General features: G+C 42.5%; 1 protein-coding gene across 1 annotated transcript in view; it reads left to right on the plus strand.

The window, feature by feature from the left end:
• The first annotated feature begins 838 nt into the window (after positions 1–838).
• DPYSL3 (dihydropyrimidinase like 3) overlaps positions 839–13,392 on the plus strand; it is a 104,664-nt gene continuing 92,110 nt past the window's right edge. The window contains exon 1 of the mRNA XM_081826883.1: positions 839–1,363. Coding sequence (XP_081683009.1) covers positions 974–1,363 — 390 coding nt within the window. The 5' untranslated portion in view covers positions 839–973. The remainder of the gene's footprint in view (positions 1,364–13,392) is intronic.

Genomic DNA, 13,392 nt, shown 5'->3' on the forward strand with positions numbered 1-13,392 from the left:
CTTGAGTCAGTGTGTGAGGGGTTAGCTTCGGGTTTGTCGTAGGCCGGGGTATTGGAAGTATTTTACAAGGCACAGTCTAGGGATGTGTGCGTGTCCGTGACCTGTAAAGTAATTGTGAGGTCAGTTATGGGTGGGTAAAAAGCACAAGCTAGGGTGCTAAATATGAGGTAAGAATAGTTTAAGTGTAGGTTTGTCTGTAAGTCAATTGCAGGCTTTTGTGATTGTCGGCAAAGTAAGAGGGTCTCACTCTCAACCAATTCAGGAGGTCTTTCTTTGAGGGTGCAGGTTTGTGAGGCAGATTCTAGAACCGGGGACAGCTGTGAGACAGTTCTAAGATGGGAATGAGACCAATCTGGGATTATGGGTAAGCAAAGTCTAGGATTGTGAGTCTGGTAAACCTGAGTTTGTGTGTATGTGTGTTGTTGTAAATCAGAATTTGGCTTTCAGATGAACACACTTGAGCCAGTTAGGTTTGTGTGCACGAGTGGGGCAGAAAGATGTGTCTTCGTGAAGCAAACTCGGAAGTCAGTGTGGGGAAAACAGGGTTTGAGCGCATGTGTGAGTGAGGCAAGTTCTTGAGTGTGAATCTGAGCGTTGTTGGGCCCGCGGGAAGTGTGCATGCGTGTGTGTGCGTGTGCGTGTGCGTGTGCGCGCGCGCCAAGTTGGGATTTCTACTTTCGAAGGGCTACCGGGCCGCGCGACCCTGCGGGGCCACGTTAGGGTCGGGTGCGCGCCGAGGGGCGGCGGGCGGGCGACAGGTCCCGCGGCGGAGCGCGCCCGCTGCCCCGGCCCCTGCGCCGCGCGCTCGCTGGCTGGCTGGGGACTGGCAGGAACCCGAGCTGCACTGCCGCCTCTGGCGCGAACGCTCAGGCGCCTCCTCCCGCCCCAGTCACTGTGGCTCGGCGCACGCTGCCGGCGGCTGCCCTTTCCGCCTCTGGGGGAGCGAACCTGCGGGCCGCTGTGCGCCGGCACCATGGCCTCGGGCCGGAGGGGCTGGGACAGCTCCCACGAGGACGATCTGCCCGTGTACCTGGCCAGGCCGGGCACCACGGACCAGGTCCCGCGGCAGAAGTACGGCGGCATGTTCTGCAACGTGGAGGGCGCCTTCGAGAGCAAGACGCTGGATTTCGATGCCCTGAGCGTGGGGCAGCGGGGCGCGAAGACTCCCCGGAGCGGCCAGGGCAGCGGCCGCGGCTCGGGGAGCAGGCCGGGGGTCGAGGGGGACAGCCCGCGCCGGGGCCAAGGCCGGGAGGAGGGCAGGGAGCCCGCGCCCGCCTCGCCCGCCTCGCCCGCGCCCGCCGGGGTGGAGATCCGGAGCGCCACGGGCAAGGAGGTTTTGCAGAACCTCGGCCCCAAGGACAAGGTAAGGGGGCCCGGGGCTCTTCTCCTCCTGCTCTCGTTCCCTTGGCGGCCCGGGGCGCCGCGACCCGGGCACAACTTTCTCCCGCTCCCTTCGCTCGGGGACGGGGGACAGGGAGGAGGAAAAGGGCATCCTCTGCCGAGCGTACCGCGACCTCTCAGCCCGGACCGGGATTCGCGCGGGTCCCCCGTGGCAGCATCCTGGTGCGCGCGGGACCGGGGTGCGCGGGTCCCCCCCGCCTCCCTGCCGCACCCCCGGGCCAGCGGGTCTGGGTGGGTGTGTCAGCGCCGCCAGCGGCGGACGCTTAGTGATTTCCAGCCCTTCTCTGCGTCTGAGTAACCACCCGCACAATTGTCTGGGCCCCACTCTGGCCCTAGATTAAATCTCAACCCGGGTCACCAGGGCAGAGGGCAAACTGGCGCTGGGAAAATGGGGTCATCTCCATAGTCCCCGGATGAACGTACAGGATGGGCGGTCTCCCCTCTCACTCTTCAAACATCAGCTCTGTCCCTGAAACTTTTGGGTGTGGAGCCACTAGACTAAACACCCTAATCTGAGTGCCTCTCTTCTGTCCTAGGTCGACATTTCACATCTGTGTTTGTGAAGTGTACGTTTGTGCACGTAGTTTATTGCAAGACTGGGTACCACAGGGATCCAGCTGTCTCTGGAAGAATATCACTTATTTTTGAAAACAGGCCGGAGTATTAAGGGTGCACTTTAAACTAGCACAAGCTGCAAATTCTCTGCTGCTCCTACATGTGCCAAAGCCAATTTCTTCTGTATGTGTATTTTTGAGAAACTCATGCACTGAACTGACTGGAGGCATGGCATTGAAATCCAACTTGCTCTCATCTATTTGTTTATTTCATCGAAAATCAGAACCACAGTTCAGAAAATTCAGGGTCTGGGCAGGGCCGGAGTATTCAAAGTTCAAACTGATGCTGTTGAGTTGGGGAACAATAGTAATCAGATACGTCACTCTTGTGTAGATAATGGCTGCAAAATCCATCCACATATATTATTCTGTGTAAATACTGATACGAATAATAACCCAAAATGGAAATGTCTGCCCCAGAGCAATTACAGTTAATGCTTACCGGAGTTAGATGTTTTTCCCATTCAAATGCAGCGAGCCAAAGGAAAGCCTATCTCTGCACTGCTTGATTTTTGAAAGTTTGAAAAAACAAGGCTTTAATTACTGATACCGTTAGGGGAAGAAAGCACTGAACTTCGTCCTGTGTAAGGGTGCCATTGGGAAACAATGTCCATGTCCCTTGCAATCACTCATTTAGTTTGTGATTTTCATATCGTCCTTAGAGTATGGGATTCCTCTAGGCCCTGCTTGTATAACACTTTTAGGAAAAACTTCTGATATTTTTGGAACAGCTGTGGCTGATTTGTAAACTTAAGAACGGTGTTACAGGAAGATTATTGCCTCTCTTTAGGTCTGAGCTGATGGGGATTGAAATGTTCCCTTCCTGACTCTCAGGGGTGGGAGAAGTGATGGAAAAGGTCGGTAACAATTGCTGTGAGTCAGTGCTGTTCCCTTTGCTGGAACACCCCTGATGTAAGCCAGATAATATGCCTGGTTTGCAAGATTTAAGAATGGTAACTAGAGAAAGGGAAAATGTTCCTCCTGTAAACCCAGAAATTCTAGCGTTTTCCTTCCTTTTGCAAACCCTATACTTTTGGCTCCTAATTGAAAAATAATAATACAACTTAAGCATCAGCAGGATTTCTTGTGCTACGTGGTTATTTCTAAGTTCAGGCTTGCTGTCAGCTTCATGCAGGCCATGTTATTATCTCTAATTTGGTTGAATCACACGGCTAAAAGGATCTGCAGACCTTATCTACTTCTGTACTTGATAGCTATTTCCTTGAGGATAGGGATCGTGCGTTTGGATTTAGCACTGTGGCTGAAATGCCTGGCACATTGGAGGTGCTCCATAAATGTTTGGTACATTAAACCTCCTTAATTAGGCCATATTTTTTGGTACATAGATGCACAATGACCATCTGGCCTCTACTTATTTTATATATATATATGTTTTTTTTTTTTTTAAAGATTTTATTTATTTATTTGAGAGAGAGAGAGCACATGAGAGGGGGGAGGGTCAGAGGGAGAAGCAGACCCCCTGCTGAGCAAGGAGCCCGATATGGGACTTGATCCCGGGACTCCAGGATCATGACCTGAGCCGAAGGCAGTCGCTTAACCAACTGAGCCACCCAGGCGCCCCTATATATATATATGTTTTAATTTTTTAATTTCTTAAAGTAAACCCTAGGCCCATCGTGGGGCTTGAACTGACGACCCCTGAGATCGAGGGTCGCATGCTCTACTGACCTAGCCAGCCTTTTGGCCTCTATTTAAATACCACGTTTTCAGGGAGTGCTCCACCTCATGAAGCAACTTTGGAAAACTTCACTGTAAAAAAATTGAATTAAGCCCAATTCTGCCTCCTTGTAGTTTCTATAAGCTATTCTTAGTTCTGACCTTATAAAATACAAGAATAAAGTTTTTTTTTAAATTCTGGGATATTTTAATGACTTGAAGCATGTGGGTTTGTTTAGCTGTCAGAAAAGGCTGGGTACTGCCACAGTAACAAGCAGTCCCCACATCTCAGTGGCTGAATCAAACAACAGTTTATTTCTTGCTCCTGCTACGTCCAACAGGGGTCAGCAGGACAGCTCTGTTAATCATTTCCCCGCAGGGACCTAGACGGATAGCCTGAGGGAAGTTTCATCTTGACACACCCGTGTTGGTGAGAACCTGTAGTGAGCTGCTCACAGACTCTTGAACTCCCATGCTGAAGTCGCAAAAATGACTTAGGTTCACATTTCCCAAGCCCGAGCAACTCATTAATCTGTGTCCAACTTCAAAAGAATGGGGATGGTGCAATCTTACCGTGATCCTGTAAGACAGAGGTTAGAAATATTTGGAATATAGCTTTAATATCCCTCCTCGATTTGGGGCGGGACTACTGGGATGAGACCTGGCTCCACCCACCCAAATTATGTGACTGTAAGCATATAGCTCGGCCCTCGTGCCCTAGCTTTCTCACCTGCTAGGGTGGATAACAGTGACTACTCTGCATATAATAAGTACTCAATACATATTAATTACTCTTACTCTTTGATTTTTACTGCCTTTTATATGTTTGAAGGCAATTATCACATTCTCCTTAAAATTCTCTTTTTTAGCCTTACCATCGTTCCTAGCTTCTTTAGCTTTCCTATATGTAAGCCTTTCACCCTTCTGATTTCCTTTTCAGATTATACTATATTTTATAAATATTCTTTCAAAAATACAGTGCCCAGAACTGAACACAGTGCTCCAGATGGGATATGGCCATGGCAAAATGTATTAGGCTAGTTCATTTCCTTGATTTATAGACAACATATGCTTCTGTAGTAGGAGATTACACCTAATAATTCAGTATCCATGTCTTGCTATTGTCTCCATAGTACATTCTCTGTCATTCAAGTGTTCAGAAAATTTTTCACATCAGCTGCTATTAAGCCAGGATGTCTCCATTTCTATACTGGTACAACTGAACTTAAAACCAACCAACCGACAAACAAACAAAAAATCTTTAACTATGGGATTTTATTTTTATTCCTTCTATAATATTTATCACCATCTTAGCTCATCTTTCTGTCACGGTAATTTTGAACCTTAATTCTATGACATAGCATCCCTCTCCCCAGCTCTGGACCATCTGCAGATTCGATAAGTACTCTTTTTGAGCACTTTCTGTGTACCTGATATCTAGCTCTCTATCTAGATATAGATATATTGTTGAACGTGATTTTACAGATAGGGAAATTGAAATTCATAGACTCTAAGTGTTGAGCCCCAAATCACATTGATAATAAGTGGGGAGCCAGAATTCAAACTGATTTTTCTGAGTCCAGAGTCCATGTTTCTGAGTTCTGAGTCCTTCTTTCCAGACAGAGAGGCTGCTTTATTTTAATTCAATGAGCCTGACCATTGTGTCTGCTGCTGATATGTTACTGTCATGGAGGGCAAGGACAGAGCTTTCTGCCACACCTCTAGAACCTTCCTCCATCTTGTCGCCAACCCATTATTCAGGACACTTGGAGAACGGTTGCTCAGCCTATGGAAAGAGTTGCTGCAAGATCCTTAGTTTTCCAAGTTGAATGCAAAGTTACTAAGAGAGATTTTAAAAACATGTCTCAATAAACACACAATATGCTTTGTCTGTAGCGTACCTACTTCTTAACTCCCACCTTAAGGAAATGAATTTAGTTAATAAATGAATAAATTACGAAGAAATTTCACAACAAAAGTGTATAGCTGAATAAGAGTAAAAAAAAAAAAAAAAAAAAGTCTCTGAGTTACACTTTGAGTGCCAAGTGCCAAGTTTGAAGTATGACTTGGGTGTTTATATTGTGGTTCTGGACCTACCTAAACACCTTGTTAAATTATGCAGCTAGATTTTTCTTATGATAGACACTTATACTGCCCCAATCCTCCATGGTTGGCTCATACAAGTTTTTGTTTATAACTTTTGACAGTAAGTGCATAAAAAAGCAATTTTAAATGAATAGGAAATATTTTTCACCATTTCTCAAGATGGTTTCCAGAGTTTTCCCTGCAGTGAAGAAATTACTAACGGGAGGAGAGTTATGATATATGGTCTGCCAAGAGCAAATGATATTGGGAAGACTCTGTCATCCAGTGGAAACAAAGTAATGACATTATGATTACATGGGTCTATTGATAACTCCCTTTCAGGAGCCATGGGTCATTTCCCACGTGGGCCACTTTTGTGCAAGATGTTTCCTTTGTGAAGTCAGTAAGGGTTCTGGGTGTAGGGGGGAGAGCACTTGAAACATGTGAGCTGTGGTGCTTACCTTTTTATCATTTGTCGTGTGCTTTTTTGGTCCTGGGTGAAAAGTTTTCAAGATGATCCAGAGAAAGTGAAGCTCTCCTCCTTATCCTGCGTAAGGGAAGACAGCTGGAAATAGAATTCTAGGTTTATAAAGGCCTCTCCAAATCATCAGAATGCCTGGAGTGCATGTGAATTTTACAAAGATGCCCTGAGGAAGGAAAGTTTGCCCTTAGGCTGGGAAAAAATGTTCTTGCTTACCTGGCCCCCAGGCCACACTTGAATCTGGGACTATATTTACTTACCCAAACTTGGAAGTGTTTGAAACCTTTCAGAACTTTGGTTTAGTTTGACAGTAGGCATTTGAGGAACATAAAAAACGTGCCTTCCAAGTAATGCTGCAATTGGCAGTGTTCCCTCAAAGTAATGGTCCATGGAGACAGGATTTTGCTGACGGCTCTTGTAAGTAATGTTTAAAATGGCCAGGGGACTGTCCGGGAGGCGTTTCTGTCAGTGATTTCTATAGCTGATTAATTTCCTCTGGGCGTTATTCCTACAGATAATGTTCCTGTGAGTCAGGGGATAAAGCTTACTAGGAATAGGTAGGCTGGTTGTAGGGAATGCAGGCTGTGACTGGCAGCGCAGCCCTCCATTTCTGAGAAGAGGCAGAAGTCCATTTAGGCATGTAAGCACTTTTTAAAAACTTAAACTTCTAGGAAAATATAATGTTAAAACTTACCTGTACTCTTGACTTGGACTTACGTGGCATTCAAAAAACCGTTCTACTCCATCAGAAAATAATGAGATGAGGCAAACAAACAATAAACAAAGCAGCAAACAAACAATAAACAAAGCAACGGGCTCAAATTGGCAGACTCAGCTTAGAGACCCAGTCTTTCACCAGCTGTACAACTTGGGCAAGTTATCTCCCTTCTCTCTCAGCCTTGGTTTCCTCCTTTCTAAAGTGAAGGGGGGTGGACCAGATGGTCACCAGAGCCACAGTCTTGAAGCTTTTTTGATTGTGCACCTCTATGCAAAAGCTTATTGAGCATGGTCTCTCTCTACGTATATGTACACACATGTGCATTTATATAAATTACGTGCACAACTTATGTACAGTTGACCCTTGAAAAACCCAGGGGTTAGGGTGCCAACTCCCATGCAGTCAAAAAACCATGTATATCTTTTGACTCCCCAGAACCTTACCTACTCATAGCCTGCTGTTGACCGGAAGCCTTACTGATAACATAAACAGTCGTTCAACACATATTTTATATGTTACATGTTTTATGTACTTCATTCTTACGATAAAGTAAGCTGGAGAAAAGAAAATGTTATTAAGAAAATTGCAAGGAAGAGAAAATATATGTAGAGTACTGCACTGTATTTATTGAAAAAAAAAATCCACGTATAAATGGACCAATGCAGTTCAAACCTGTGTTGTTCAATGGTCAACTGTATTAATATCTTATGACCATTCTACAATACAGACACAAGTACAAAGTAAAATAGTATATATAGAAATATAGATCCTTGTACCTTAGTGGCATATCTTACCCACCCATTTGGGTCTAAGTGTGTGTAAGTCTCTAATCTTTATCTCAAAGCCGTTAAGAGTCAGTGGTTCTAATACTACAGTCATAAATGAGTTCATTGTCAGTTTGAGTTCTTCAGCGATATATGCTCTTTTTTAAAAAAATAATTTATTTGAGAGGGATGGGCGGGGGGGAAGAGGGGCAGAGAGAGAGGGAGAAGACGGACAGAGGGAGAGGGAGAGAGAGAATCCCAAGTAGACTTCCTGCTGAGTGCAGAGCCTGACGCGGGGCTTGATCTCACAACCCCAAGATCGTGACCTGAGCCAAAATCAAGGGTCAGACATTTAACCAAATGAGCCACCCAGGTGCCCTGGTATATGCTCTTTTATGGACCAGTTTCTAAGAGAAAATTCAAAACTGTTGGAGGCTTGCTGTAAGCCTACAGACCAAGTGCTGGGTAGTGCTCAGTATACTCTCTTTATGTATGTGGGGTTGGGCCAGTGTGTGGATAGGATAGCAAGGTCACCATAAATACGATGAGTCCCCAGATCTCCATTTAACCCCTATTTTTTTCTCTACTTGTTTATTCAGAAAGCACTTATTAAGCACTAGCTATGTAGGTACACGATGAAAAACTAATTTTGAAGAAACGAACAGATAAGCAATAGGAAAACTTAAACTGCATTTCCCTGGAGTCTCCCATAGAAAATTGCCATTAATACAGTGGTGTATTTTTCACATCTCTGTGGGTATGACACATGTGTTTTTCATTCCAAAATGAAAATAGGAATATACAGTATTACCTGTTTTAAAACTATTTTTTACCACTTTAATACATTTTCAGCAACTTTATTTCTGAAAGCAGTTTTAGGTTCAGAGCAAAAATGAGTGGAAAGTATGGAGATTTCCTTTATTTCCCCCACCCCCACACCTCTGAAGCTTCCTCTCTTATCTACATCTTCCACCAGAGTAGCACACTGGTTACACTTGAGGAACCCTCCCTGACCTATCTTTATCACCCAGAGGTCATAGTTTACCTTAGGGCTCACTCTTGGTGTCGTTCATTCTGTGGATTTTGACAAATGCCTAAGGTCATATATCCACCATTATAGTATCAGACACAGGATTTTCATTGTCCTGAAAGTCCTTTGCACTCCACCTATTCATTCCTCCCTTCCCTCTACCCCTGGCAACTACAGTCTTTCTCTCTTTTTTTTTTTTTTTTAAAGATTTTATTTATTTGAGACAGAGAATGAGAGACAGAGAGCATGAGAGGGAGGAGGGTCAGAGGGAGAAGCAGACTCCCTGCTGAGCAGGGAGCCCGATGCGGACTCGATTCCGGGACTCCAGGATCATGACCTGAGCCGAAGGCAGTCGCTTAACCAACTGAGCCACCCAGGCGCCCCTGCAGTCTTTCTCTTGTCCCCAGAGTTTTGCCTTTTTCAGAATGTCATATATTTGGAATCATGGAGTATGCAGCTTTTTCAGATTGGCTTCTTTCACTTAGTAACATGCTTTTAATGTCCCTCCATGTCTTTTCATGGCTGGATAACTCATTTTTTTGGAGGACTGAATAGTATTCCATTTTCTGGATGTACAGTTTATTTATCCATTCACCTACTGGAGTATATTCTGGTTGCTTCTGAGTTTTGGCAATTGTGACTAAAGCTTCTATAAACATTTGTGTGCAGCTTTTTATGTGGACATAAATTTTCAATTCGCTTGTGTAAATACCAAGGAGTGCAGTTGCTGGATAGTATGGTAAGAGTGTATTTTGTTTTGTAAGGAATCTCTAAACCGTCTTCCAAAGAGGCTATCCCATTTTGTATTCATTCCTACCAGCTTTGAATGAGAGTTTCTGTTGCTCCACATCCTTGTCAGCATTTGGTGTTGTCACTGTTTTGGATTTTGGCCATTGTAGTAGGTGTGTAGTGGTTTCTCATTGATGCTTCAATGTGCAATTATTTGAGGACATATGGTGTGGAGCATCTTTTCATATACTTGCCATCTGTGTATCTTCTTTGGTGAGGTGTCCAAGTCTTTGGCCCATTTTTTAATAGGGTTATTCATTTTCTTATTGTTGAGTTTTAAGAGTTCTTTGTATATATTTTGGATAACAGTCCTATATCAGGTGTGTCTCTTGCAAATATTTTCTCCCAGTCTATGGCTTGTCTTCTCATTCTATTGACATTGATTTTTGTAGAACAGAGGTTTTTAATTTTAATGAAGTCCAGTTTATCCATTCTTTCTTTCATGGGTTATGCCTTTGGTGTTGTAAGTCATTGCCATACCCAAGGTCATTTGGGTTTTCTTCTATCTTATCTTCTGGGAGTTTTATAGTTTTGCATTTTACATTTCGGTCTGTGATCCATTTTGAGTTAATTTTTATGAAGGGTTTAAAGTCTGTGTCTACATTCATTTTATTGCATGTGGATGTTCAATTGTTTCAGCACTATTTGTTGAAAAAGACTATCTTTGCTCCATTCTACTGCTTTTGCTCCTTTGTCAAAGATCAGTTGACTGTATTTATATGGATCTATTTCTAGGCTCTCTATTCTGATCCATTAATCTGCGTATGTATTCTTTTGCCAGTACCACATTGTCTTACTCTTTATTTTATTATTTTTTAAGTGGGCTCCATGTCCAATGTGGGGCTCAAACTCACAACCCCAAGATCAAGAGTCGCTTTTTTTTTTTTTTAAAGATTTTTATTTATTTGACAGAGAGAGACACAGCGAGAGAGGGAACACAAGCAGGGGGAGTGGGAGAGGGAGTAGTCTTCCTGCCGAGCAGAGAGCTCGATGCGGGGCTCGATCCCAGGATCCTGGGACCATGACCTGAGCCGAAGGCAGACTCTTAACGACTGAGCCACCCAGGTGCCCCGCATGCTCTTCTCTTTAAAAAAACTATTTTATTTATTTATTTATTTATTTATTTATTTATTTATTTATTTATAGAGAGAGCACAGGAGTGGGGGGTGGGCAGAGGGAGAGGGAGAGAGAATCTCAAGCCTATTCTGTGCTGAACGTGGAACCGGACATGGGTCTTGCTCTCACCACCCTGAGATCATGATCTGAGCCGAAATCAAGAGTCAGATGCTTAATGGATTAAGCTACCCGGGTGCCTGAGTCACATGCTCTTCTGACTGAGCTGGCCAGGCACACCTAATACCACATTGTTTTGATTAGTGTAGCTTCATTGTAAGTCTTAAGATGTCAGTTCTTTCGAGTTTCTCATCATTAAGTATGGTGTTAGCTGCGGGTCTCTTTTTTTTTAAGATTTGTTTATTTATTTGAGAGAGAGAGCATGGAGCCCTATGTGGGGCTTGATTCCACGACCCTGAGATCATGACCTGAGTGAAACCAAGAGTCTGAGGCTTAACCGACTGTGCCACCCAGGTGCCTCTAGCTGTAGGTTTTTAATTGATGTTGAGGACGTCCTCATCTGTTACTAGTTTGCTGAGAATTTTTGTCATGCATGGGTGCCAAATTTTGTCAAATGCTTCTTTTGCATCTATTGATTTTGCTCATGTTATTTTTCTTTAGCTTCTTGATGTATAGATTACATTAATTTTCCAGTATTGAACCAGCCTTGCATACCTTGGATAAATCCCACTTGGTCATGGTGTATAATTCTTTGTATACATTATTGAATTTGATTTGCTAATATTTTGTTAAGAAATTTTACATCTGTGCTCATGAGAGATATTGGTGTCTCATTTTCTTTTCTTATAATGTCTATCTGGTTTTGGTATTAGAGTAATGGTGTCCTGCTGGAATGAGTTAAGTATTCCCCTTGCTTCTGTCTTCTGGAAGAGATTGTAGAGAGTTGGCTTAATTTCGTCTTCAAAGGTTTGGTAGAGTTCACTAGTGAACCCATCTGGGCCTAGTTCTGTTTAGGAAGGTTATAAATTATTGATTCAATTTCTTTAATAGATAAGAACCTATTCAGATTGTCTATTTCTTCTTGTGTGAGTTTTACTAGACTGTGTCTTTTTCAAGGAAATAGTCCATTTTGTCTAGATTATCAAATTTGTGGGCATAGAGTTTTTCATAATATTCTTTGTTATCCTTTTAATCTCAATGGGATCTGTAGTGATGGCCCCACTTTCATTTCTTGTACAGTTTGGGTCTTTTTTTCTTAGTTATTCTGGTTAGATGCTTATCAGTTTTATTGATCTTTTCAAAGAAACAGTTTTTGGTTTAATTTCCTTTATTGATTTCTTGTTTTCAGTTTCATTGATTCATGTTCTAATTTTTATTCTTTCTCTTCTTCTGCTAACTTTGGATCTAATTTGTCTTCTTTTTCTAGTTTCCTAAGATGGAAGCTTAGATTATTGATTTTAAGTGTTGTTTTCTTTTTTAATATATTCATTCAATGTTATAAATTTTCTTCTAATCACTGCTTTAATTGCATCCCTCAAATTTTGTTATGCTGTATTTCACTTTTATTTAGCTCAAAATATTTCAACATTTCTTTTGAGATTTCTTTAATGACCCATGTGTTGTTTGAAAGATGTTGTTTAATGAAGTATTTTGTGATTTTCCTGTGACCTTTTTGTTACTGATTTATGGTTTAATTCTATTGTGGTGTGAGAGCAGACATTATATGATTTCTCTCTTTTAAATTTGTTAAGGTGTGTTTTATAGCTCAGAATGTGGTCTATCCTAGTGACTGTTCTATGTGAGCCTGATAAGAAGCTTCATCTTCTGTTGTGGATATCAGTTATATCTAGCTGATTGATAGTACTATTGAGTTCAACTATGACCTTATTGATTTTTCTGTCTGCTCGATCTGTCCCATTTTGCATAGAGGGGTGTTAAAGTCTCCAAGTATATTAGTAGATTCATCTGTTTCTTCTTGCAGTTCTGTTAGGTCTTCCTCAAATACTTTGATACTCTTTTTATAGGCATATATATGTTAAGAATTATTATGTCTTCTTGGAGAACTCACCCCTTTATAATTATACCTGATAATTTTCCTACTTTGAAGTCTGCTCTGCCTGAAATTAATATAGCTATTCCTGCTTTCTTTTGATTAGTGTTAGCATAGTATGTTTTTCTCTACCCATTTACTTTTGCTTCATGTGTATTCTTGTATTTTATTTATCTATTTATTTATTTAAGATTTTATTTATTTATTTGAGAAAAAGAGCATGGGTGGTGGGGAGCGGCAGAGGGAGAAGGAGAAGCAGACTCCCCGTTGAGCAGGGAGCCCTACACAGGACTCAATCCCAGGACCCTGAGATCATGACCTAAGCTATAACCAAGAGTCTGACCCTTAAATGACTAAACCACCCAGGCGCCTCATGGGGTTGTGTTTTTGATTCATTCTGACAATCTCTGTCTTCTAATTTGTGCATTTAGACTGTTGACATTCAAAGTGATTATTGATATAGTTGGACTCCTATTTACTATATTTGCCTGTGTTTTCTACTTGTTCCTTTCCCTTGTTCTTATTTTGTCTTCCATTCTTTTTCTGCCTGTTGTAGTTTTAAATGAGCATATGACTGCATAATATTCCATTGTATATATATACCACATCTTCTTTATCCATTCATCTGTCGATGGACATCTTGGCTATGGTGAGCTCTGTGAATTGTGCAAGACTGTTGAATCACAGATCTGTACCTCTGAAACAAATA

The sequence above is a fragment of the Leptonychotes weddellii genome, chromosome 7 (genome assembly GCF_054177405.1).
Source record: "Leptonychotes weddellii isolate Sample4059 chromosome 7, ASM5417740v2, whole genome shotgun sequence".
Classification (NCBI taxonomy): domain Eukaryota; kingdom Metazoa; phylum Chordata; class Mammalia; order Carnivora; family Phocidae; genus Leptonychotes; species Leptonychotes weddellii.